Genomic DNA, 25214 nt, shown 5'->3' with positions numbered 1-25214 from the left:
AGCCATCACAAGCTGTGTAGATTTGTACAGGAACTTCTTTGGAAGAAAGAAAAGAAGTTAGCAGTATCCTTTAACTTCACTTTCCGCTATATAGATGATGTTCTCTCACTAAATAATTAAAAATTTGGTGACTATGTTGAACGAATCTATCCCATCGAACTTGAGATAAAGGATACAACAGATACGGTTTAGTCTGCCTCATATCTTGACTTATATCTAGAAATTGATAAAAAGGGTCGATTGAAAACAAAACTTTACGACAAAAAAGATGATTTCAGCTTCCCAATTTGTGAACTTTCCATTTCTATGTAGCAACACTCCAGCAGTGCCCGCAATCTGAGTATATAACTCCCTGTTGATACAATAATCCAGGGCTAATGTATTTCCTTTCATGATATAGGTTTGCTGCTCACAAGGAAGCTATTAAACCAAGAGTTCCAAGTGATGAAGTTGAAATCATCCCTTTGTAAATTGTACGGATGCCATCACAAGTTGGTTGATCGTTATGGAATATCCATTTCACAGAAGACAACGGATATGTTCCAATTGTCTTAACTACAATCCTGTTCCCTTAATTTTCCTTGATTGTGACCTACCGAATGAGACTTATCACTAGGTTTGTACTAACATGAGCAACACGACGGTTGCCACATGTGGAGCAGGATCTGCTTACCCTACCGGAGCACCTGTGATCACCCCCAGTTTTTGGTGGGGTTCGTGTTGCTCAGTCTTCAGTTTTCTATGATGTGTTTTATGTACTGTTGTTTGTCTGTTTTCTTTTTTTTGCCATGGTGTTGGCAGTTTATTTTAGACATATGAGTTTGAATGTCCCTTTGGTATCTTTCGCCTTTCTCTTGTACAGAACATGTGAAAATGAGGCTGTGGGAAAATTGTAGATAATGTTATATTTTAGAGGTCATCATTATCTATAAACTTACATCAGGCATAGAGAGCTTCTGGTCAAGACCAACACCAATTTTATGTAGAACAGCTACACTGCCAAAGAAGTACAGGGTGAAAACTACAACCTGAAAAGAAAATACAGCAACCCTTTTTATTTTTAGAGTAATAAAAGAACAGAGTTCCAATGTCCCCCACGTTGCACATATTTTATCTGTTCTGTCCAAAGGCAATAACTCAAAAAAAACTTTTTAAATTATTTAACTAGAGAGTTGAGGACTTGAGAACAATTTCCGATATATTTAATATTTCCAAGGGAAACTCATTAAAACTATTTGATCCGCACTGATTTCCGAAATTTTCCGAGACATTGCTGTTATATACCTTTGATACCAATTTGATAAATTTTATTATTTAGCAAAAATTGTACATGTGAGAGCACTTACAATACAAATTTCCATATGATTTATATTTCTAAGGGCATTACTCTTTTAAAAATAGTTGTGCGGGGGACAATAAAAGAGTCAATATCAATACTCTCAATAGGATTATATTTTAAGTACTAATTCATTCATCACATTTCTAATATCATTTTTACTTTCCAATCGCTGCATATTATTTCTTGAAATATCTAGACATTAGTTGGCTGTTTGAGATTTTAAAATGTTCTAATTTAAACAGCCATCATTGAATAAAACTGAGAATGGAAATGGGGAATGTGTCAAGGAGACAACAACTCGACCGAAGAGCAGAAAACAGCCGAAGGCCACCAAATTGGGTCTTCAACACAGTGAGAAAATCCTGCACCCAGAAGCAGGCTTTAGCTGGCCCCTAAACAAACGTGTACTACTTCAATGAAAATGGACGTCACACTAAACTCCAAAACATATAAATGAACTAAAATTAAAAAACATACAAGACTAACAAAGGCCAGAGGCTCCTGACTTATCATTGAAGTCTGTATGTTCCCCTTAAGATGTCTTTTGGCGATTTACATTTTTGGGTTGCTGTCTCATTTCCTTAAAACTATAACTAAAACCATGAGCCAACATTATTATTTTCTTCATTTCTTTTAATTTTCACTTGTAATTCAAGAAAAAGTTATATTCTTCAATCAGATATAACAGAGGGTGTGGATGGGGGTCCTTTGTTTCTGTATTCTTTAATTTTTTAAGCCATTTTTTTCTGTTCTTTATACTTTTGCCCATTATTCTCTGTTCTTTATTTTTTTGGTCCATTTTTCTCTATTCTTTATATTTTTTACCCATTATTCTCCATTCTGTGAATCCCCATTCACACCCTCATGACAATTTCTGTCACATGTGACTTTTATTTGATGGATGTGATTCTAATTAATATTTGAAATAATTATTTACTTACAATAAATGGTCGAACAAAAATATGCAAAACGAATGGAGCATAAAAATTCTTGGTCAAATAAAATAGCCATCCTTCCTGTTTCTCCAGTTTACTACGGGAAAGCTTAGCACAGCAAATTACGTCATATCTTGAATCCTGTAAAATAAAGGGGAGATAATCACATAAAATAGCCATCCTTCCTGTTTCTCCAGTTTACTACAGGAAAGTTTAGCACAGCAAATTACATCATATCAGGTATCCTGTCAAATAAAGCGGAGATAATCACATAAAATAGTCATCCTTCCTGTTTCTCCAGTTTACTACGGGAAAGTTTAGCACAGCAAATTACATCATATCTGGAATCCTGTAAAATAAAGGGGAGATAATCACATAAAACAGCCATCCTTCCTGTTTCTCCAGTTTACTATGGGAAAGTTTAGCACAGCAAATTACATCATATCAGGTATCCTGTAAAATAAAGCGGAGATAATCACATAAAACAGCCATCCTTCCTGTTTCTCCAGTTTACTACGGGAAAGTTTAGCACAGCAAATTACATCATATCTGGAATCCTGTAAAATAAAGAGGAGATAATCACATAGACCAACTAATCATGTGGATTTTGTCATTTACTCCTGCCTGGGAATCTCTCTCCTGCTCTCTAACTTTAACCCTAAGATTTTAAGAATATATTGAATTCAAAAGGTTTAGTCATTATTCAATGGTATTGTATGCACTAGCCTTTTAATCACGAAATGTTAAGTCCATAGAGGGACCTTCGAAAACTTTTTGGAAACTCTTATAATAATACATGTTTGTACTTTTTTTTTTTATTGATTGATTGTTGGTTTTTAATGCCACTTTCAGAATACTTGGTTACATCATGGCAGTCAGTTTTTATTGGTGGATAAAGCAAGAGACCCTGAGAGAACCAAGACCATTGCCAGGAAAACTGGCAATCCTAGTCAATTAAAATCAGTCAAAAGTAAAATAACAAAAAAACCAAACTCCAAGGAAAATTCAAAATGGAAAGTCCTTTATCATTCTTTTGATTCATGTAATAAATTTCATACACTAATTATCGCAAGACCCGTAACACTTACCTCCTGTCGTTTGGCATCCAGTGTCATTAGTCCAATAAATACTGTTATCTGAAGCAGGAAGTCAAACAAAACCGCCAGAGCCGCATAAAGGGAGAAAACTCTAACTGCTGGCATGTCTGTTAGAGCACCTGTTAAGAAAAGATGAAAGATTTATATGTAAAGACAGAAAACTCCTACTGTAGGTATGTCTGTCAGGGCACCTACTAAGAAAAGATGAAAGATTTATATGCAAAGGGATAAAACTCTTACTGCAGACATGTCAGAAAGGGCACCTGTTGTGTACATAAGAAAGATTAATATGTAAAGGGAGAAAACTCTTCTGGCAGAAGTCTGTCAAAGTACCAGATCTATATGGAAAAAAACTCAGACATGTCTATCAAGGTCTTTAATGCAACTGCTTTTTAAAACTACAATGGCCATTATGGGGTTCTTCCTAGTCAAAATTAAGACATTTCATATGGTCCAATCAAGTGTTAAAAAAATACACTTCATCAAAATTTAATTCATTGTGTAATGATGAAGTACCAGTAGTCAAGTGGCCCCACTCCAAATGATGAGGAAATCTAGATTTATGAAATTATTCAAAGACAAGCAATAGAAATAAGAAGATGTGGTACGAGTGCCAATGAGACAACTCTCCATCCAAGTCACAATTTGTAAAAAGTAAACCATTATAGGTCAAAGTACGGCCTTCAACACTGAGCCTTAGCTCACACCCAACAGCAAGCTATAAAGGGCCCCAAAAATGACTAGTGTAAAACCATTCAAACAGGAAAACCAAGTCTAGTCTATATAAAAACGAGAAATGAGAAACACTTATGAACCACATCAGCTCATTCTTTGAGTCTGAATTCAGACAATATACTTAATACTGGTAGGATTTATTGAACTTTTCTATCCAATGACTTTAAGACGGGTTTAAAACAAAATAAAGAGCACTTACACTTTAATATCATATTAAAAATACAAAATATAAAAAAAAGAAAAATCCAGTCTAATGCTGCAGAGCTGCTAACCAATATAGAACTACAAGCTCTGCTTCCAGACCAGACATATGGTATATCAGATTATGCTCATTTTATACCTGTTATATCGATAAAGTCTTTCTTCACTACGGTTTCTTATATTTGCATACATAATTAGATAGGGGAGACAATCTAAACAATCAAATCAATTTTTTTGGATCAGATGTTATACCAGAGTGTAACATTACAAAGAGGATATTTAATACCATTTATTATGTTTAAGGTGGTACCCAACACCTTGACTAATATTAATTTGGCTCGTTTAATTTTCATAAAATTTTGACAAAATGTTTACTTTGTCCCTTTGACAAAAATATAAAAATTTCAAAAAATTTGAACCAACCACTTTATCAGAAAAATTTCTTTGGTTATATAGCAATTTGACAAACACTAATTTTGATCATTGAGAAGCTTAATATTTCCTTAACAATACAACATAATTAAAACGTTTAGCTGATTTTTACAGAGTTATCTCCCTGTAGTGTTAGGTACCACCTTAAACGGCAACTGTGTTCATTGAATTTACATTACCATTAAAAATGTATAAAATTTTTATAAATGATGTAGTAAATCATTAGTAGGGAGATAGGAAAAAGGGGGGGGGGGTTACATCCATATCCTTGTTTTTATTCTTTCTTTGAATTCTCTGATGGCTTCATAAACCTCTTCTTACTCTCTTTTTTCCAGATTACAGTCCAAATTTGATACATGTAATAAGTTTTTTTCTGAAACAGTCTTTAAAAAATTGTGTTATGAGCCTGAGAAGGGTTTTTCTTTATTCCTTATTCCAAATTACAATTACACATATAGTTCTTACATATTTATATTTAAAAAAAAATCACCCAGCAATTCTGCTTAAATCTTCAATCTGCAAATTCTTTTCAGCTCATGAAAATGTAACCAAATGCATATTTGAATCACATTCACTCATGATAAATTTGACAGGGGTTTCCTATTGACATTAACTGATAAATGACTGTATGGGTATCTATTTATTTTAATATACTTGCAACTTCGACAGAAATGTGGTTGAAATCAAGAAGATTTTGTCAACTTTTTGGCCAATTTAAGGTATAAATAGTAGGGATGCACTACTGTAACAACAGCCCATGAAAAGGCCGTGAAATGTCTGTGAAATATCACAGGGCCGTGAAAACCCCGTGACTTTTGTAAAAAAAATATTTCTAAAGGCCGTGAAAAATATTTGATGTTAGAAAAAGACCGTGAAATTTCAATATCCCGTGAAAAGGCCGTGATAATTTGACCTTTCATGCTTAATAAAAAATATCACGGCCTTTTCACTGGTTGTTGAAACCAGTGAAAAGGCCGTGATATTTTTTCATGTCAATTTTTTCTTATCCTAATTCAGATTTAAAACATCCCATATGATTATTGTAATATGGTCTAATTATTTCCAATCACATTTTTCCTAATATCCTATAAACTTTTCATTATAAATATATGTCTGTTTAAATATTATTATATGCAATACTACTGTACAGGACTGACTTTTAAATGGAACCATTTTCATTGTTATAATTAATGACTTTGTGCCAATAAATATTTTGTATTTAAAGAAAAGTATTTTGCTTCTCGTCTGTACATTATTATAAACAATGTAAACATTAATTTTAATTGGAACCGAAACATGTAAAAACGAGAACTTCCCGGAATATCAGACCGTATCCGGATTCGTGTTTCTTTTTAGAGTAATTGTAACATTTCCGCAAGGTTGCATTTGGAAATTTGAAAGACGCCAAAGGTCGATTAATATTTACATTATAGATGCAAGACGAGTGACAGCAAGTTTGAGGTAAGTTAAGTTATTAATATTTTATTCTTTTATGCATCATATCACCAAAATGTTGATGACGTTTGTGAGCATTTCCATTGAACTGATTTTCACTGAATTTGCAGAAACCGCGCAAACATGCATGTGATATATTCACTTATATTTGAGTCTGTTGCACTTGATTCCTTTAATCATTTCGGTTAATGTTTTCTAAGACTTACCGGATCCTTTAAATACGATTACGGTTTTGTTTTGTTTATGTATTTGGGGAAAAAAAGGGGGGGGGGGTCCTTTTTCCCTACACTGTCACTGGCCACACAAAAAAAATGACATTTATGTACAGTACACTACGTAGACATAGACATGGATAATTGGAAATGATTATAATAGCAATAAGTATCTCTGAAATGGAGTTCACTCTGATAATCAGAGGCGTAACCCCCTTTGAATGTGTCGGGAGCTATTTAAGTATTTTCTGACTTAAATTGGCTGTCGGGACACAGAGTTCAAAAGGGATTAATCAGAGGCGTAGCAGAGAAAGTATTTAAAATTTGTACGGCAAAATGTCCTTTCTAGAAGGGTTTGTGCCATATCATAAGAATAATTGGTATGGCAATGAGGTGTTTAAAAAATAATTGGTATGGCGAATGTGCCTGCAGTAAAAGTTGCTACGCCCCTGGCCCCCTGTAAAATAAATAGCTGTGACTCATTACGGCAACTTAGTCTAGACAAGTTTGGCTTTAGCCATACATATTATTACTTCAAAGAAACATTTAAATTTGATAGTCTGTCTTAAAAGTGTCTTTAGTCTTTAAAAAAATCTAAAAATAATAATATAAGTTGACAATACAGAACTTCGTTAACTAATGATGCCATATATATTGGATAGGGGGCAGATTTTCTGGAAAATGGTATGAAAATATGGGAAAACCTATGCATGTTTCCAAGTGGCTGTTCTGTTTCAATGATGTTTTTTAGTATTTTTCATACCATTTTCACCTCCAGTATGAAAATCTGCCCCCTATTCAATATGGGGTCATTAACCGTGAAGTCCTGTATTGCATGGAATAATATTGTAGCTGTTTTATGTATATGTACATAAATGCCAAAAATTAATTTGAATATATAAATAGTTTTTTTTTATATACATGTATAATATATGTAATGTTTCTTTATTTATTCTAGGAATGAAGAGGAAAAGGATATAGCAGTCTTTATATAAAATAGTTCAGGAATCCAGTTGGAAAGAAGAGCTTTTCAGTTAAAAGTATTTCCTGGGAATTAACAGAAACTTCTATAAATGTTTTTCTGGAATAGTTATTCAAAAGGGCAGTGAAGTGAAGGATTACATTAGACAAATATTGCTGAAGTGGTAAAATCAGACCCAAGAGATGTACAAAATTTCTACAATACATGTTACAGCTGACTTTAGCTACTTAATCACATTCACATTTGTGTGCTTTTATGTTTTCTTTACATAATTACTACAGTTCTATTAAAATTAATATTTTTATTCTTTGTCACAATTATTACTAAAAAAAAATACAGCATTTTAATATGGTTTTTCATAGTCTCACTTGCATTGTACTTAAATAAGTTGTCTGTAGATGTTTACACTAGGTTTTCAGGCATTTCACTTCACTTGATTGAAACAGCATTTAAATGTTTTGTTAAATTATGGTCTGAAAAATACATTTATCATTTTACAGGAGTTTTCACAATCAGTGAATGGCTGTTTATCACAGTAGTACATGTACATTTCACGGTCTTTTCACAATGGGCACATAATTTATCACGACTTTTTCACGGTGTACATTTTTGTTTTTCACAGGGTTTCTACGGTCTCTTTACCCAAGTTTTCAGTTGGCACCTTTTCACTGCCTTTTCACGACAAATAAAGGCATATACTGTACTATATCTACATTTCACGGTCTTTTCACAATGGGCACATAATGCATTATCACGACTTTTTCACGGTGTTCATTTTTTTTTTTCACAGGGTTTCTACGGTCTTTTCACCCAAGTTTTCAGGTGGCACCTCTTCACGGCCTTTTCACAAAATTTTCACGACAGTCATTCCACGGCATTGTCACGGATAAGTTTCACGGCCCACCGTAAATTAACCGTGACAAATACTGTAAAAATCACCAGCATTTTTACGGACATTTTCACGGCCAATCTACGGGGCATTGTTCCAGTAGTGATGTCAACAAGTACTCGAGTAATTAAGTATCATTCAGTAGAACACTGAGTATTGAATTTCGAAAATTATACTCGACTCGGTTTTCTGTTAGGACTGTGTTCCCTTCTTTTTATTAAATGAGTTTTCATGTGAATGCCCCTCAGAAAATTAAAAAGTAATTAACTGCTTAATCATACTTAAGTCACACGTTATTATTAGGCAAAAATTCTAAGTTCAAATGGGCATAACTCCTAGAAATAAAAAATGAATCATAATCTGTCCTTATTTTCCACAAAGTTTCAGAGTTAATAATTGCGATGACAAAATAAAGACGGACGGATGGACTGTCAGAGTGACGGACTGACGAACAGATGGAGGGGTCAAAAACAATATTTCCTATGCAACTTTGTTGCTTGTGGTATAATAAAACTCTTAAGTAAACAACAGGTTCTCTGCTGTATTGAGATAAAATATGATAATTAGTTATATGCAAAAAAGAAAAAAATCTTACAATAGGCGTTACGGTTGGCTATAATTGCTTATATTACGTTAACTTCATTTGAACTTTGGTGGATATATAGTTGTCTCATTGGCAGTGTCACATACCACATCTCCTTATTTTTATATATATGTCAGCCTTTAAATATATATACTTTCAGGGCACTTGAAGGTCTTCAAAATAACTGTTTTTTTTAATAATTACAATAATGACAAAAAATGGGGTCTTTAAGTTGCAAAATAAAGTATTTTATATGGCCCATCAATGAAGAGTTTTTATTGCACAATTGAAGTACACTTCACAAAAATTCTGTGTGTAATGAAAACGTACCAGTTATTTATAGTCAAGTGGCCACTTCAAATGATAAGGAAATCTTGATATATGAATTATGAATTTGTCAAGTACAAACTTAATACTACTTTCATTTAAAATGCAGATAAGTATAATACAACAGAAGACAGTTTGAATGTGAGGCAAGACAACTTTACTTTATTCATCAAAATCAAGCAAGAAAATTCTATTATTTTGAATGAATTTTGATATTATTTTAATAAAAAAAGTTCTCTTCATTCTGTGAAAATTTAGTACCTTTTAGCTTTTTATAGAAGTTATAAAAACCTGTTTTATAGCATCATCACTTCAAAAGTTGGGCATTTACAGCTTCTCCCCCTGAAATCTCATGTTTACTAATATAATTACAATATGCATTCTTCGTTTCGGGGCCTTTTATAGCTGACTTTGCGGTATGGGCTAAACTTGCTCATTGTTGAAGGCCATACGGTGACCTATAGTTGTTAATTTCTGTGTTATTTGGTCTGTTTGTGAAGAGTTGTCTCATTGGCAATCATACCACATCTTCTTTTTAATAATACTATTTATTGACCTTTTCTATCCAACATTAAGATGGGTTTACAACAGAAAAAAATCACTTACAGCTATATCATATCTAAAAAGACAAAATATACCAAAAAAGATAAACCGGTCTAATGTTGCAGAGCTGGATTTACCGTACACAAACTTTAACATTTACCCAATAAGGAAATTACTCTGCTTCCGGACCTGGTATATTATAGATAATCAGTGCATGCTCATTTATACCTGTTATATCGATAAACTTTTTTCACTAACGGTTTGTTATATTTGCATACATAATTAGATAAGATATTATAATGAGCAAGGGGGAGCAATCAATCGCATTGAACTTTTTTCGGATCAAATGTCATTACCAGCTGGAGTGTAACATACATTACAGATACCAATAATATCATTTATAATGTTTAAAAAGCAACTGTGTTTATTGAACTGAAACATATCTGATATCCATCCCTATTAAAAAACAATTAAGGTAATAAATATGGGTCATGTTCCTATATAGTGATAATAAGGAAATAATACTTGTGAACTCAGGTAAGTAATACTGAGATTATGTACTCAAACGTGAGTTCTAATACATGTATGTACATTTTTTTAAAGCTTATTTACATTACCATTAAATATATGCTATATATTTTTTTTTATAAGATCAATCTTAAGTTAAAGAGAACATAAACATAAAAGGGGGAGGTTTTTTCATCTATATCTTTCCACTCATTTCTTTGACTACTCAATCCTATATTTACTCTTTTTACTCTTGATAACATTTATGTTACAGATTGTTTCCTAAATTGGACAGCATTTACCAAAATATTCATAACAAAAACATTTGTACAAATTCACTCCAGGCCCATTCTTCTTCCTTTATATTTCAAAGTTCTCACTGATTTATGGATATTCGCTTGTCATGTTTTGGAATTTTTGTCAGATTTTCAGAATCCTCTGGATTTATCCATTTGAATGCATTAAAAAAATTTGCCCACTAACCCCCATTTTTTCTTTTTATAAATCTTTTACATGTATAATTATAAACCATCTGTAAAAGTCTTATAAAATCTTTGTTATTTTTTAACAGTTTTTGACAACTTAAACTTGTCAATGATAAAGCTATAAAAATTAAGAGAGAACATTTTCCCGCCCAAATTTCAATGATTAATATCTCAAAAACAAGCAAACAGACCTATATTTTTTTTTTTGCTCTTTAATGCTTGTTAATCCCCTATTAATATATACTAGTGTTATGAAAAGCTTGTTATTTTGAAACTGAGTAGTGAACATCCGTATATTAAAAAATCACAAATCACCCAGCAATTCTTCTTAAATCTTATATAAAAATAAGAAGATGTGGTATGAGTGCCAATGAGACAACCCTCCATCCAAGTCACAATGTGTAAAAAGTTAACAATTATAGGTCAAAGTACGGCTTTCAACATGGAGCCTTTGCTCACACCGAATAACAAGCTATAAAGGGTCCCAAAATGCATATTCTTTTCAGCTCATGAAAATGTAACCAAATAAAAAATAAGGAGATGTGGTATTATTGCCATCAAATACTAAGTCTCACTCAGTATAACTGAGTATTGAATTCAAACATGATACTCGACTTATTTATTTAAGAAATAATTCATGGAAGCCATAGATTTGTTGGACATTTACACATGGCCTGGGCCGTGATATTCGTTAATTTTATCCCTCGCTAACGCTCAGGATAAAATTCGAATATCACGGCCCAGGCCATGTGTAACGCTCAGGATAAAATTCGAATATCAAGGCCCAGGCCATGTGTAACGCTCAGGATAAAATTCGAATATCACGGCCCAGGCCATGTGTAAATGTCCAACAAATCTTATAATGGCTTCCATGAATTATTTCGATTTTAATAGGACAAATACGGTAATTTAAAAACTGAAGCGAACGTAAGATTGCCGTGTGTATGGCTGTTCTATTTTACCCCATGTAAGATAAAAGCTACAAATTTCATATAAATCTAAGTCTAAGTCTTACATGAATTATTTCTCAAATAAGCAGTAGAAAAAATGTGTTCAATTCACATAATTCTTAACCCAAACATTTATTTTTCGTTGGCTACTATTTACTGTCAAATTCAGAGTTGACTAAGGAGTGAGCCGCCATGTTGACTTGCTGAAATCGGATTCTAATGCAATAGAAAATGAAACAACACCTACCTCAAAACTCCATTTTAATGCAATATTATCCGAACTTAGGGCGTATACGTAACTGAAAACATTCAGCTTTAGAGTTTTCATTCGTATGATGTCATGTTATGACATGACGTTAATGTGCCAAGATCATTCATGTAATTTGGCGGAATTCTATTTTATTTTGATTGTATACATTTTTTAAGCTCTTAATTATTTTTGTTATGCAATATAATAGGAATAATGGTTCAGTAGTTACTTTTTCAATTTCAATTTGGACACAACCAAATCGACATAGTGTTTGCACATAGGTTACGATACATGTGGATTTACGTGGGAGGTAAATAGTAACAGCCACCAATATGCACATCTCTGAGTCTGCGCTAAGTATAGAATAATATCACGAATTTTATCACAGTGTTGTTTACAAAGCGAAAGAAGCACGTCATATTAGAATTTCAGTTAAAACTGCTTCCCCTTCTTTTCATTTCATTTGTTTTTGTATGAATGCCCCTCAGAAAATTAAATAGTAATTACTTATGTGCATTTGTCATTGCGAATTTTGAAGAATGCACATATATATATAACTACGAGATTAATTATTGCAATTTCAAGAAAATCTATGTACAGATATATGTTTGAGATACCAGAATGCGAGTTAATTTAAATATTGGTGAGATTATTGTTTTTATGTAGCGTATGAGCTTTTAATTGTTATTCAATTCCTACGACTATTCATAATGTAAGGATTTATCCTGCCGAACTGACTTTAAATAAAGCTAATACTAACAATGAACACTGCCCTTTCCTGGATCTTGATATCTTTATCTTTAACGGGAAACTTAATACCAAAATTTATGATAAAAGATATGATTTTTTATTTCCTATTGTTAATTATCCATTTTTAGATGGGGACGTTCCCTTGTCGCCATCTTATGGTGTTTATATTTCTCAACTTGTTCGATTCTGAGTACTTGTGTATGTAACAACGTATTTGATTTCAACGAAAGAAATCTCTGTATTACTGAAAAATTATTCCACCAGGGTTTTCGATATCACGAACTAGTAAAAACATTTACTAAATTTTATCATCGGTACAAGGACATCATTCGTAAATATTTATCAACATGCAGACATCTTATACGTTAAGGTATTTCCCATCCAATATTTTATGGTAATATTCTTTACAAAGCACAAAAATGTCGGCATTCACCTCAAAAGCTAACCAAACCTTTAAACAGATTTATTCTGAAAGGATATAGTTATGATACTGTTGTCAAGTATTAAGGATTGCATATTTTGGTATTAATATTGATTCACTCATAGGGTCTTTGCATCAGAAATAAACACATTTATTCTAAAACCAGTTGTTGGCATGATACAGGTTATGTTCTTCTCATATATTTAATGATGGTATGATACTAAACCCCTAACAGGAGGGATTGTACTTGATTTTCATATCATGAAGACATAATCTTTCAATCAGTTTAATTGAGGTTTGGAGCTTTGTTCATTTATGTATCATTGTCATTTTGCTTAGTTTCTTTTGTTACCTATTCTGGCATCGGAGTCAGACTTCTTTTAAACTGAGTTTTACTGTGCGTATTGCTATGTGTTTCTTTTTTCTACATTAACTAGAGGTATAGAGGCAGGGTTGAGATCTCACAAAACATGTTTAACCCCACAGCATTTTTGCGCCTGTCCCAAGTCAGCAGCCTCTGGCCTTTGTAAGTCTTGTATGTTTTTTAATTTTAGTTCATTTATATGTTTTGGAGTTTAGTGTGACAGGTTGTTGGCTCTTTGACATATTCCCCATTTCCATTCTCAATTTTACTTTATTTGTCCATTGAAACTAACATATATTTGAGTAGTACTCAATTATAGCTTGGTAAAACCAACGAGTACTCAATTAGTAATTCTTCAACGAATTGATTGATTGATTGATTGATTATCATTTGCTTAACATCCAGTGGCAAATATTTCATGCATGTTCGGGATCAGAACAAATTATCATTAAATACTATAGGTAGGTCCTCTTATAGAGGCCGTCAAGGATGAAGTTCAGGGAAAGTTAGATTGCCACTGGAAAATGAGGGTGTACTGGATAAGTGCAGAAATTTTGCATTGCAACAGGCCACCTGGGGACTCCTCAGAGTTATTGCATTGATTCTAAACATGCAGGGAACATGGCACTCTGTCTACTTAAGGCATCGATCAGATTTAATGTCCCCATTCTGATTGGATGTGGCTGCATACTTCGTACATCCCGCACACCCCTTTGGCAAGGGTTTTGGTCGGAAGAAGACCTAAGTGAAAATATTTCTATTCCCTAATTGTCACCCTTGGGGGTCACTGAGTTGACACAACTAGTAAATACCAATGCTTTATAATAATCAAAAGCCAAATGCAAATCCTTCTATTTCAATTTCTCACATGTGAATGCATCAAATTGAAAAACGTCTTTTCCACTTGAAATAATAGACATTATAGGTTCACAATTCTGCCACTGGAACATGAGGGTATATTGAATAAGGGGCAGAAATTTTGCCTTGCAACAGGCCACCTAATTCAAAATTACGAAAGATATTATTAAATTGATGAAAATATTTCATTATAAAGATCAACAAAATTGCCAAGTCAAATGTTAACAGAACATTATAGAGTTAACTATATACATTTACAAACTTGAACATTTGACATTTTGCCAAATATTAGATAAGTTCTGTTTTTTCCGGACCTTACAGGCATACTACTGTTAGTCTTCAAACAATATATATACCATCTATTTTCATTACTTTTTAATGCTTGAAGTATGCTGATTTTTTTTAATTAGCAAAAAGAATAAAAAAATCAAAAATTTTAATAGCAATTTAAGATTTCCTCAACAAAATCAATGTTTCGTAAAACAGAAATGCTAAAATTACAGCTATACACCTTTCACACAAATTTTAAATCATTTTAATTGATAACCATTCAATTAAAGGGCGTTAATCCGGATCCATAAGTGTTCGGTTCCTCACTCAACTGAGTCTTGATCTTGTTGATCGGCAACAGATAATATCAATTGACATTAGCTGATAAATTAAATATTTACTTAATACCATATACACGTGTTATTAAATTTTAACTGATAAAATGAATAATAGATCAAACATAATCAAAGTTTAGAAGTTTAAAAAACCAGCGTCATGCAGTGTTAAATAACTCATTGACTTTGATGAAGTGATATAGTTGTGTGGTTTAGATTGATTTATAGGATTTATTGTTACAGTTCAGATATATAGCAGGTATAATTGTCTACATAAATGCATTCATAAAATCTGTACCTGGGTGTTCTATAGTCAGGGTACCTGTAACATTTCAGGCAGTTGTAGATGATAACAGGCTATATATCTGACCTGTAGACAATCCGCAATGGTTTGATTGTAATCCAAAATACTAAATCGGAGGAATTTCTCTAACAAACCTACATTCAGGGGCCAACTAAGGATAATAACTGGGTAAGGGGGAATGGAAAGACTCCCATGTGCATGCAAGTAGGAGTCTTTTCTTATATAAAGGTATACACAGACACGCCATTGGTATAGGCTTTTTTAGAATGTCAAAATTTCACTAGGAGCAATTTCACGGAGGTTATATAACAATTGGTAGAACTGTATATGCAAATTGGTCATAAATGGTCATTTTCTGTTAAGATGTCTGTAAAAAAACTGCATGTGTACTGAACTTTTCATCTAATTATAACATGAATGACCCTGTGTGTGGTTTACATCTAAGGATGTCACATACAGATTGTATGACTAGTTGATATAAGCTTGGAAATATATATGAATGGGTTAAGATTTTTCTATAAAACATATGTATGGGTATGAATTTTTGCAAAAATGAATATATGAAAGGGTCTGGTTTTTAAACCCAAGCCTGATGTCTGTACCCATATTTGTATCTTGACCCCAAACCCCCCCCCCCCCCCCCCCCCCCCCCACCCACCCCCGTGTGTGCATACTGCTACTCCCATCCCAAAATATTCCTAGATGATTATCGTCAGTAAAAACTTTTCTTTAATTCTAACAGCCGATTTCAATTTAAATTTAAATCCCAAAATGCGATTCGAATATAATGATTTGATTTCATTTTTAAGAGCTGAAAAATAGTAGATGTATATATATATTATGATATAAGATATAAGTTTTATGTATATGAATGTTAGAATAGGACCTTTTGACAATCTTCGTTATCTTCATATATCAATAGGAATGTAAAAACTGACAGTGTCAATTATGACAGGTGCTTGACAAGGCTAATATTTAATTTATTTTATTGATTTAGTGATTATTAAAGGTTGTAAAAGTTCAGGAGATAAGATAACAGATCAAAGATCATTATAAGGTCTTAAAAATCAACTTCATCAATTGCAAATATCACCATAAAAAAGTAATTATGACACAGCTAGAGATATTAAACTATTAAATTTGATATAGCTATGTATTTTTGTTTTACATTTAATTCAATTATTCAAATCGGATTCATAACAGGGACAGATAAATGGTCCCAGGAAAAGTGAGGCATAATTGTAAAAATATTTAAAAGCATAGTTCGCTGTGTTGAAAACCCATTGGCGGCCTTGGGCTGTTTTCTGCTCTTTGACACATTCCCCATTCTCAATTAATAGGCAAACATTTTTTTTTTTGTGATTTGATTTTAAAAAAAAATTATATTTATGAGTGTTGTATTTGTAAACTTTAAAATGTTAACAGGTTTACCACAAGTCACAATTATTTCCACTTAATACTAAATTGCAGTATTTAGATATAGCAAAATAAGACTTGTTTAAAATACCAGGTATAATAGAAAGAAACAGGTTACAATACATGATCTACATTTTGACATATTGCTTTAAAAAGAAAACAACATCAGTCTGGCTAATGTAGTACATAAGAGCTGACAACACAGTACAATTTAATTTGTGTGTCATCTATATCTCACTGGACCAGTATTAGTCCCCGAGTCTATATATTAAAATAAGTAGATGTGGTATAATTGCCAATGAGACAACTTCCACCTGAATTTACATGACATGAATGTAAGCAATTATAGGCAGCCATACGGCCTTCAACCATGAGAAAAACCCATACCGTAGATAGAAAATCGTGAATAGAGAAAAATAAGGGCCTAATTTATAACAAAACAAATATGACAGACAGGAACAAACGACAACCACTGAACTACATACAGGCTCCTGACTTGAGACAGGCATATAAAGACTGTGGCGGGGTTAAAGATATAAACCCTCCCCCTAACCTGGGACAGTGGTGTAAGTCAGCACAACATATGAACAAACTATAATAATCAGTTGAAAAAGGCTTAACTCATTAGATCGATACAAAGCAGAAAAACATCTAACGAAAACACAGACAAGACGTGGTAGGGTATTTATTTATTCCTCATCCCTAACAACAAAAAAGAAACTAAGTACAGATATATGTAATTCTAAGTAAAGCTTATCTGAAAATCAAATTTTATTATCAAATGAATATTGTCTACATGTATACAATTTTTAAAGAACAAACAATACAAAAATATGATTACACTATGGTACATGTCTTCTACTATTTAATAATTTCCATGTTCAAGTTTGTTACGTTTTTCCATGGTATTCCAAACAGTCACAAAAATTAAAAAAATGAAATGTTTGTGCCTTACCTAAGAAGAAAGCAATGGATTCGGCTGAGCTACTTAACAACATGCTTGGACCAACTCTACCAACTATTCTACCGATCTGTTCTTCTAAACTCTCATCTGGCAGTCTTGTATCTCTCTGTTAAATAAAGACTGTATGTTAAAAAAACAGAATGATAATTTTTAATTAATTATAAATGTTGTTTCAGGATTATTATAGTATTGAGCATGAATTTTGACTACATTGAAAATTTTAGTTTTCATTTAAGTTTTGTGAATATCAAAAACTGTAAATTCAGAAATTATTGCATGCATTTATTATTGCAATTTTTTAAGAAGCCTGACAAAAAGGCGAGGTTTAATTTTTGCAATTTTATGAAAATCAGCATCCAGATGTATGTATCAGATATCAGAATGCGAGTTCTTATTATTGCAATACTCACCCAATCACATTATTTGCATTAATAAAAACCACCAACTAATTTCTGAATTTAAAGTATTATGGATTTTTTTTGATGAATTATTTGATTTACATATGGTTAAAAGTGTAGTAAAAATTCAAAGGTTAGATTATAATTTGTTTACCAATGCTATTGAAAGTTTATTATCATCTCTTTAAAGTTTTACAGAAGCGATCATGATTTTGAGGGCTTCTGTGGCCAAGGAGTTTAAGTTGTTCAGCTACATTGATCACTAGCACGTCAACACTGAGATAGAACCCTGATCATGGAATGTGCATTTGACTCCAATGGTAAATGACTTAAGGATTATCAGTTTTCCTGTAGAAGGTCGGTGGTTCGAATCTCTGGGTACTCTGTTTTCATCCACCCATGATTTGGTTATTAAAACCTTGTGGAATATCTGTGTGCCACAAATTAAATGACCATGGATATATTCCATTTTTCATAGCTACAATCCTCAGTCCTGCCCTACCCTGTCAACGCTCACCAGCATCAGCCTGTGGTAGCATCCTTACCTCATTTCTTATGTTCATAATATCTCCAAACTGCACAGGCAAAAGGATAAGGTTAAATTTAGGCCAAATAGGCCTTAAATTTCAATTTTATCATAAAATTTCAAAATGGCCATAAATTGGTTCTTAAATGGGTCTATTTCAAAAGCCTTACTACAAGGTCAAACAAATCTCTTCATTAGAGTACATTCTAGACTTCAAAGTCAGCACATTTTGGATATATTGTCAAAAAACGATGATTTTGTGCATTTTTCAAACCTAAAAGCTGCAGTAAACCCTTGGCCCTAACCTAGGATCCAAAATGTTCTGTAGTAAAAAGTTGCCAATAATGATATTGAATCCCTACACATAAAAAATTTCTGGAACAGGGGTGGCAGTCAAAGTAAATTATGGTAAAAACTGTTGAGAATTATTGAAAATTTGACCAAAACTGACGTTACAACACACATAATGCATACTTGAGGGGTCATTTCTTCGTCAGTTTTAATGTGATGTGCAAAAAGAAGTTATTTTGTATTAATAGTTATATCACAACTATTTCTATGTGAAATTTGTAGTATTTTGGTCAGATTAAAAAAAACATCAAATTTTATGGCCAATTTTAACCCTTCATGAACTTACTCCTTTACTCACTTGAATTTCAGATGAACTTCACCTTGAAAAATTCATGTATAATCCGCTGAAACGAGCTTTATACGTGAAACTCACATGAACTTTCCATAAAAAAATTTGGTATTTTTCATGATTTTAATTAAATTTGAAAATTAAGATGTTGAATAACTTTATTTTGAAAATTCATGTGATTTTCACTTAAAATTCATGTGATATTCACCTGTTCATCAGTTCACCTGAGTTTCGCATATAAGCTCATATGAGGAGATTCACATGAATCTCAATACTTCAAATTTACTTGAGTAAAATTTCCCTGTGTGTATCAACTTATTAAGGTAGCTTAAAACATAATAATTTAAGAGGTATAAGCTTTACAAAACTGTACCTGATAAGTTTGAACTAAAATAAAGATGTTGTCCACACCGACAGCCAGGACTAAGAATGGTACAACTTCTATGATGATAAGTGTTGCTGGTATTCCAAAGTAACTATAGGTCCCAAGGGAGGCAGCTACTGATAATAGTACAATTGTAACTCCTGCTAAACCTAATGTTATCTTGGAATCAATCTGAAAATAGTAATTTTAGCCATGAAGAAAATTGGCATTATGAAAATCTATAGAACTAATAACAAACATTATACATTTTTTATTATTGGTGAAAAGTAACATCTGCAGTTTAAATTGATACATCGTGTAAAAACAAGGAATTATTTGAATCTGGAATAATTTTGAATTCTGGAAAATTGATAAGAAATTTATAAGGAAAACTGACCCAATTTATGCATGCATGGATAAAGTGGGGGGGTAGTTTTTCACACTGAAATGTCAGTGAAAGTAAAATGAACTTTAACCATGCATGCATGGTTAACCCTTTTTAGTTGGGTTATTTTTCATCATACATTTCTTATCAATTTTCCAGAATTCAAAATTATTCCAGATTCAAATAATTCCTTGTTTAAATATGTATCATTTTTTATATTCTTGAAAGAAGTTTTTAAAATAAAGTATATGACATATTTAACAAGAAATGATTGTAACAGGATGCTGTTACGAAGTCTCCCAAACGAAGCTCCCATAATTCGTAATTCCCAGGGTCACCTGACATTGGGCAACGTCCAGTGAAAAATGGTTTGGTCCAGTAAAGTTATATGCATTAGTGATGCCTGGGGACTAACCTTGTATATCATTCAAATCCATCTTGGCATGACAAACCAGAATATATATGGTTTAGGGGTGGGGATCTCGACCATTTACAAGATACTTGAACATTGGGGGTAGGGAGGAACCCCTGGGGACTGGCCCTATACGTCATTCAAATGTTCATTACATGACGAACAGGAATATATATGGTTTAGGGGTGAGGATCTCAACCATTTACAAGATATTAGAACATTGGGGGTGGAGGGAACCCCTGGGGACTGACCGTAAACGTCATTCAAATGTTCGAGACATGACAAATAGAATATATGGTTTAGGGGTGGGGATCTCAACCATTTACAAGATATTAGAACTTTCTCAAATGGCAGGGGGTCGGGATGACCCCTGGGGACTAACCCTGTATATCATTCAAACCATCTTAGCATGACAAACCAGAATATATATGGTTTAGGGGTGGGGATCTTGACCACTTAGAAGATATTAGAACTTTCTTAAATGGCAAGGGGTGGGGGTGCCCCTGGGGACTAACCCTGTATTTCATTTGATGTGCTTTATCATGACAAACCAGAATATATATGGTTTAGGGGTGGGGATCTCGACCATTTACAAGATATTAGAACTTTCTCAAATGGCAGGGGGTCGGGATGACCCCTGGGGACTTGCCTTGTTTATCATTCAAACCATCTTAGCATGACAAACCAGAATATATATGGTTTAGGGGTGGGGATCTTGACCACTTACAAGATATTAGAACTTTCTCAAATGGCATGGGGTCGGGATGACCCCTGGGGACTAACCCTGTATATCATTCAAACCATCTTAGCATGACAAACCAGAATATATATGGTTTAGGGGTAGGGATCTTGACCACTTAGAAGATATTAGAACTTTCTTAAATGGCAGGGGGTGGGGGTGACCCCTGGGGACTAACCCTGTATTACATTTGATGTGCTTTATCATGACAAACCAGAATATATATGGTTTAGGGGTGGGGATCTTGACCATTTACAAGATATTAGAACTTTCTCAAATGGCAGGGGGTCAGGATGACCCCTGGGGACTAACCCTGTATATCATTCAAACCATCTTAGCATGACAAACCAGAATATATATGGTTTAGGGGTGGGGATCTTGACCACTTAGAAGATATTAGAACTTTCTTAAATGGCAGGGGGTGGGGGTGACCCCTGGGGACTAACCCTGTATTTCATTTGATGTGCTTTATCATGACAAACCAGAATATATATGGTTTAGGGGTGGGGATCTTGAAAATTTACAAGATATTAGAACTTTCTCAAATGGCAGGGGGTCGGGATGACCCCTGGGGACTAACCCTGTATATTATTCAAACCATCTTAGCATAACAAACCAAAATATATATGGTTTAGGGGTGGGGATCTTGACCACTTACAAGGTATTAGAACTTTCTTAAATGGCAGGGGTGGGGGTGACCCCTGGGGACTAACCCTGTATTTCATTTAATAGGCTTTATCATTTAGAACATTTTCAATTAAAAAGATTGTGTCTATCACAAACGGTTTTCAATTTATAATCATTTGAAAATTTAAAAAAATAAAATCCCATAGGGTTTTATAGTAAAACCCTCTTTTCTTTTTGCCCCTCAAAGTACCCCTTTATAAACCCCATTGCACAAACAAAACCCTGATTGCACCACTAGACATGTTAGTCTAACATATTGTGAAACCCTAAGTTAATCTGACAAGCGGTTTTGGAGAACGGGTGCGGACAAGTTCAAATTTAAAAGCGGCGGAAGAGGAAGAAGAAGAAGAAGAAGAAGAAGAAGAAGAAGAAGAAGAAGAAGAAGAAGAAGAAGAAGAAGAAGAAGAAGAATAATAAGAACTGAAGAAGAAGAAGAAGAAGAAGAAGAAGAAGAAGAAGAATAAGAACTGAGCAAAAACAATAAGTCTTCCCAAACTTCGTTTGGGAGACTTAATTAAAGACCTATATGATAGATATTTCACCATAGCTATTATTTAATTCATGCAAATTAAATTTCACCAGCTTGATTAATAATTAATTTTTTGTTTTCATAAAAAAATTTTAAACTTTCAACAAAGTATACCAAATACATGTACATTGAGTTATACTTTTTTGTTAAGGACTTGAAGTGGTCTGCATAGGTTTGGTATAAGTCGTTAATCAACAGAATAAAATATTACCATTAGTCGTGCAGGATTGTCACATGACAGAATAAAATATTACCAATAGTCTTGGAGGGTTGTCACATGAAAGAATAAAATATTACCAATAGTCTTGTCACATGACAGAATAAAATATTACCAATAGTCTTGGAGGGTTGTCACATGACAGAATAAAATATTACCAATAGTCTTGGAGCGTTGTCACATGACAGAATAAAATATTACCAATAGTCTTGGAGGGTTGTCACATGACAGAATAAAATATTACCAATAGTCTTGGAGGGTTGTCACATGACAGAATAAAAAATTACCAATAGTCTTGCAGGATTGTCACATGACCCATATTGCCCGAGGGTGAGGGTTATATATCCAAACATAATCAGGTAGCTGATAAGAATTGTTAAGACATCAGACTGACTTTCCCTGTTCAACTCATCCTCTATAGATCTCTGAAAAGACAAAATTCTTCATAAAGCAAACACTGTCAAGACATTTTTTCATTTCTTCTTTCATATGATCAACTGCAAAGTATTTCTTATAAACAATTAATTAATTCTATGTTACTTTTTTCTTCATTTCTTTTAACAATCACTTAGATTCTTATTAGTCTCATTTAACTAAGAAATGAAAAAAATATAAAACATAATAAGTTGCCGTGTTATTGAGCATGATGTGCAAATGAAAATTAGAATTCATTGTTAAGGGGCAATAACTCAAATAAATTTTTAATTATTTAATTTCAATTTTCAGTGTTTGAAATGAAAAACCATGTAGTATTGTAGATGTTTTGTTTGGATTAGCTTCTGGATTTCGGAGGTTCCTTTCTACCAACCCACATCCATTCTAATGGAATAGCCCAAAAATACAATCCATAAACATCAATGAGACAACAATGAATATGGATGGTATTTTTGGGCTATTCCATTAGAAAGGATGTGGGTTGGTAGGAAGGAACCTCCAAATTCCCTCTACTATTGACATACTTTCTATAGTAATTTTGTTTATTTTAAAAATGCCATAAAGACCAACAACTCCGATTAAGAAATGAAACTTCACTATTAACTCTCCTCCATACATCTTAATGGAAAAGTCCTTACCTCTGTACTGAATGAAATAGTCATATTGGGATGATCCTGTTTACTTTGTAGGTATGCTATCAACACCTTTTCCCAAGCTTTAGCTTTTTCGTTGTCTTCATCTTTTAAGTGGTTATTTACCAGAAAAGTTATGACAAAAGCTGTAGAATTCTTATAATTTGTACCTGAAAATAGAACATTTACTATTTTTAATTGAAGAAAAGGAAATAATTGACGTGTTGTTTCCTTATTTTATACCACATTAAAGTAATGTAAGAAAAGTTTCATGCTGCGGTGAAACACCCACCCCCTCCCAAAGCCATAGTTTGCTTAGTAATGGAAAGAACTATTTGTATTGATCTTTTTTCATACTTCTTGGGGAATGGAAAAAAGTAAAGTAACAAAAAAATTTTGCTGAATACTGCCACAGGTAACACATTTATATTTTATGACCTCATCAATAGCCAAGAGCTAAACTTGTCAACTTCTGGATGTAGAATCAAAACAGAAAATTCCATAAAGGCATCATTTAGGTAGGTGGTAAAAGTGGTAGGTGGTAAAGGTGGTAGGTGGTAAAGGTGGTAGGTGGTAAAGGTGGTAGGTGGTAAAGGTGGTAGGTGGTAAAAGTGGTAGGTGGTAAAGGTGGTAGGTGGTAAAGGTGGTAGGTGGTAAAAGTGGTAGGTGGTAAAGGTGGTAGGTGGTAAAGGTGGTAGGTGGTAAAAGTGGTAGGTGGTAAAGGTGGTAGGTGGTAAAGGGTTATTTTCCTGTGTTTTACATGTTTTCTTGATTGAAGCTCATTATTTACTGTGTTTCCTGCAAAATGGTAAAAAAAGCAATGTGTAAGCTATTTTTTTAAATTTTTTATTTATTGTGAAATGAAATTTTATTTCCTGTTCATCTGTGCACAGACCCCCCCCCCCCCCCCCTTTGGCTCCCTCTATGTTTAAGACCCTCATCTGGTTATGCATACTAGGAATTTTACCATGTGATTTGAGTAAAAAACAAGAATGTGTCCATAGTACATGGATGCCCCACTCGCACTATCATTTTCTATGTTAAGTTGACTGTGAATCTGGGGTCAAAACTCTAATTTGGCATTAAAATTAGAAAGATCATATCATAGGGAACATGTGTACTAAGTTTCAAGTTGATTGGATTTCAACTTCATCAAAAACTACCTTGACCAAAAACTTTAACCTGAAGCGACCAAAAACTTTAACCTGAAGCTGGACAGACTGACGAACAGACAGATGGATGCACAGACTGAAAAACATAATGCCCCTAGGTGGGGCATAAAAACAAGTTGAAAAACATACCATCATATCCTTCCATCACTACCCAGGGGAAATTGGGTGCGGAGTCTATTGCCACACTTACCATCATATCCTCCCATCACTACCCAGGGGAAAATGGGTGCAGAGTCTACTGCCATACTTACCATCATATCCTCCCATCACTACCCAGGGGAAAATGGGTGCAGAGTCTACTGCCAGACAAGATATATTCAATCCTTTGGTGTCTTGTGTTGAAGCAGGAGCACTGTAAAACATAAAAACACTTTGTCAATTTTTTTATAACTCTTTTCCTCATTTAAAATGTATTGAAATAAAACACATTTTCAATTTGCTCTAATTTTCTGCAGCCGGTTGTACGAACGTGGC

At 33.4% G+C, this 25214-nt stretch overlaps 1 protein-coding gene across 1 annotated transcript in view; it reads right to left on the bottom strand.

Moving 5' to 3' along the window:
• The window catches only part of LOC127732186 (NPC intracellular cholesterol transporter 1-like), a 64062-nt gene that overhangs the window by 18614 nt on the left and 20234 nt on the right, over positions 1-25214 (bottom strand). Inside the window, exons 6-13 of the mRNA XM_052241252.1 lie at positions 24992-25092; positions 23575-23738; positions 22789-22926; positions 19542-19724; positions 17596-17710; positions 3363-3490; positions 2281-2415; positions 939-1028 (exon numbers count right to left, since the gene is read on the bottom strand). Of these exons, the coding sequence (XP_052097212.1) occupies positions 939-1028; positions 2281-2415; positions 3363-3490; positions 17596-17710; positions 19542-19724; positions 22789-22926; positions 23575-23738; positions 24992-25092 (1054 nt within the window). The remainder of the gene's footprint in view (positions 1-938; positions 1029-2280; positions 2416-3362; positions 3491-17595; positions 17711-19541; positions 19725-22788; positions 22927-23574; positions 23739-24991; positions 25093-25214) is intronic.

This window comes from Mytilus californianus, unplaced genomic scaffold, assembly GCF_021869535.1.
Source record: "Mytilus californianus isolate M0D057914Y unplaced genomic scaffold, xbMytCali1.0.p SCAF_22, whole genome shotgun sequence".
Classification (NCBI taxonomy): Eukaryota; Metazoa; Mollusca; class Bivalvia; order Mytilida; family Mytilidae; genus Mytilus; species Mytilus californianus.
This window is presented reverse-complemented; position numbering and strand designations above follow the sequence as displayed.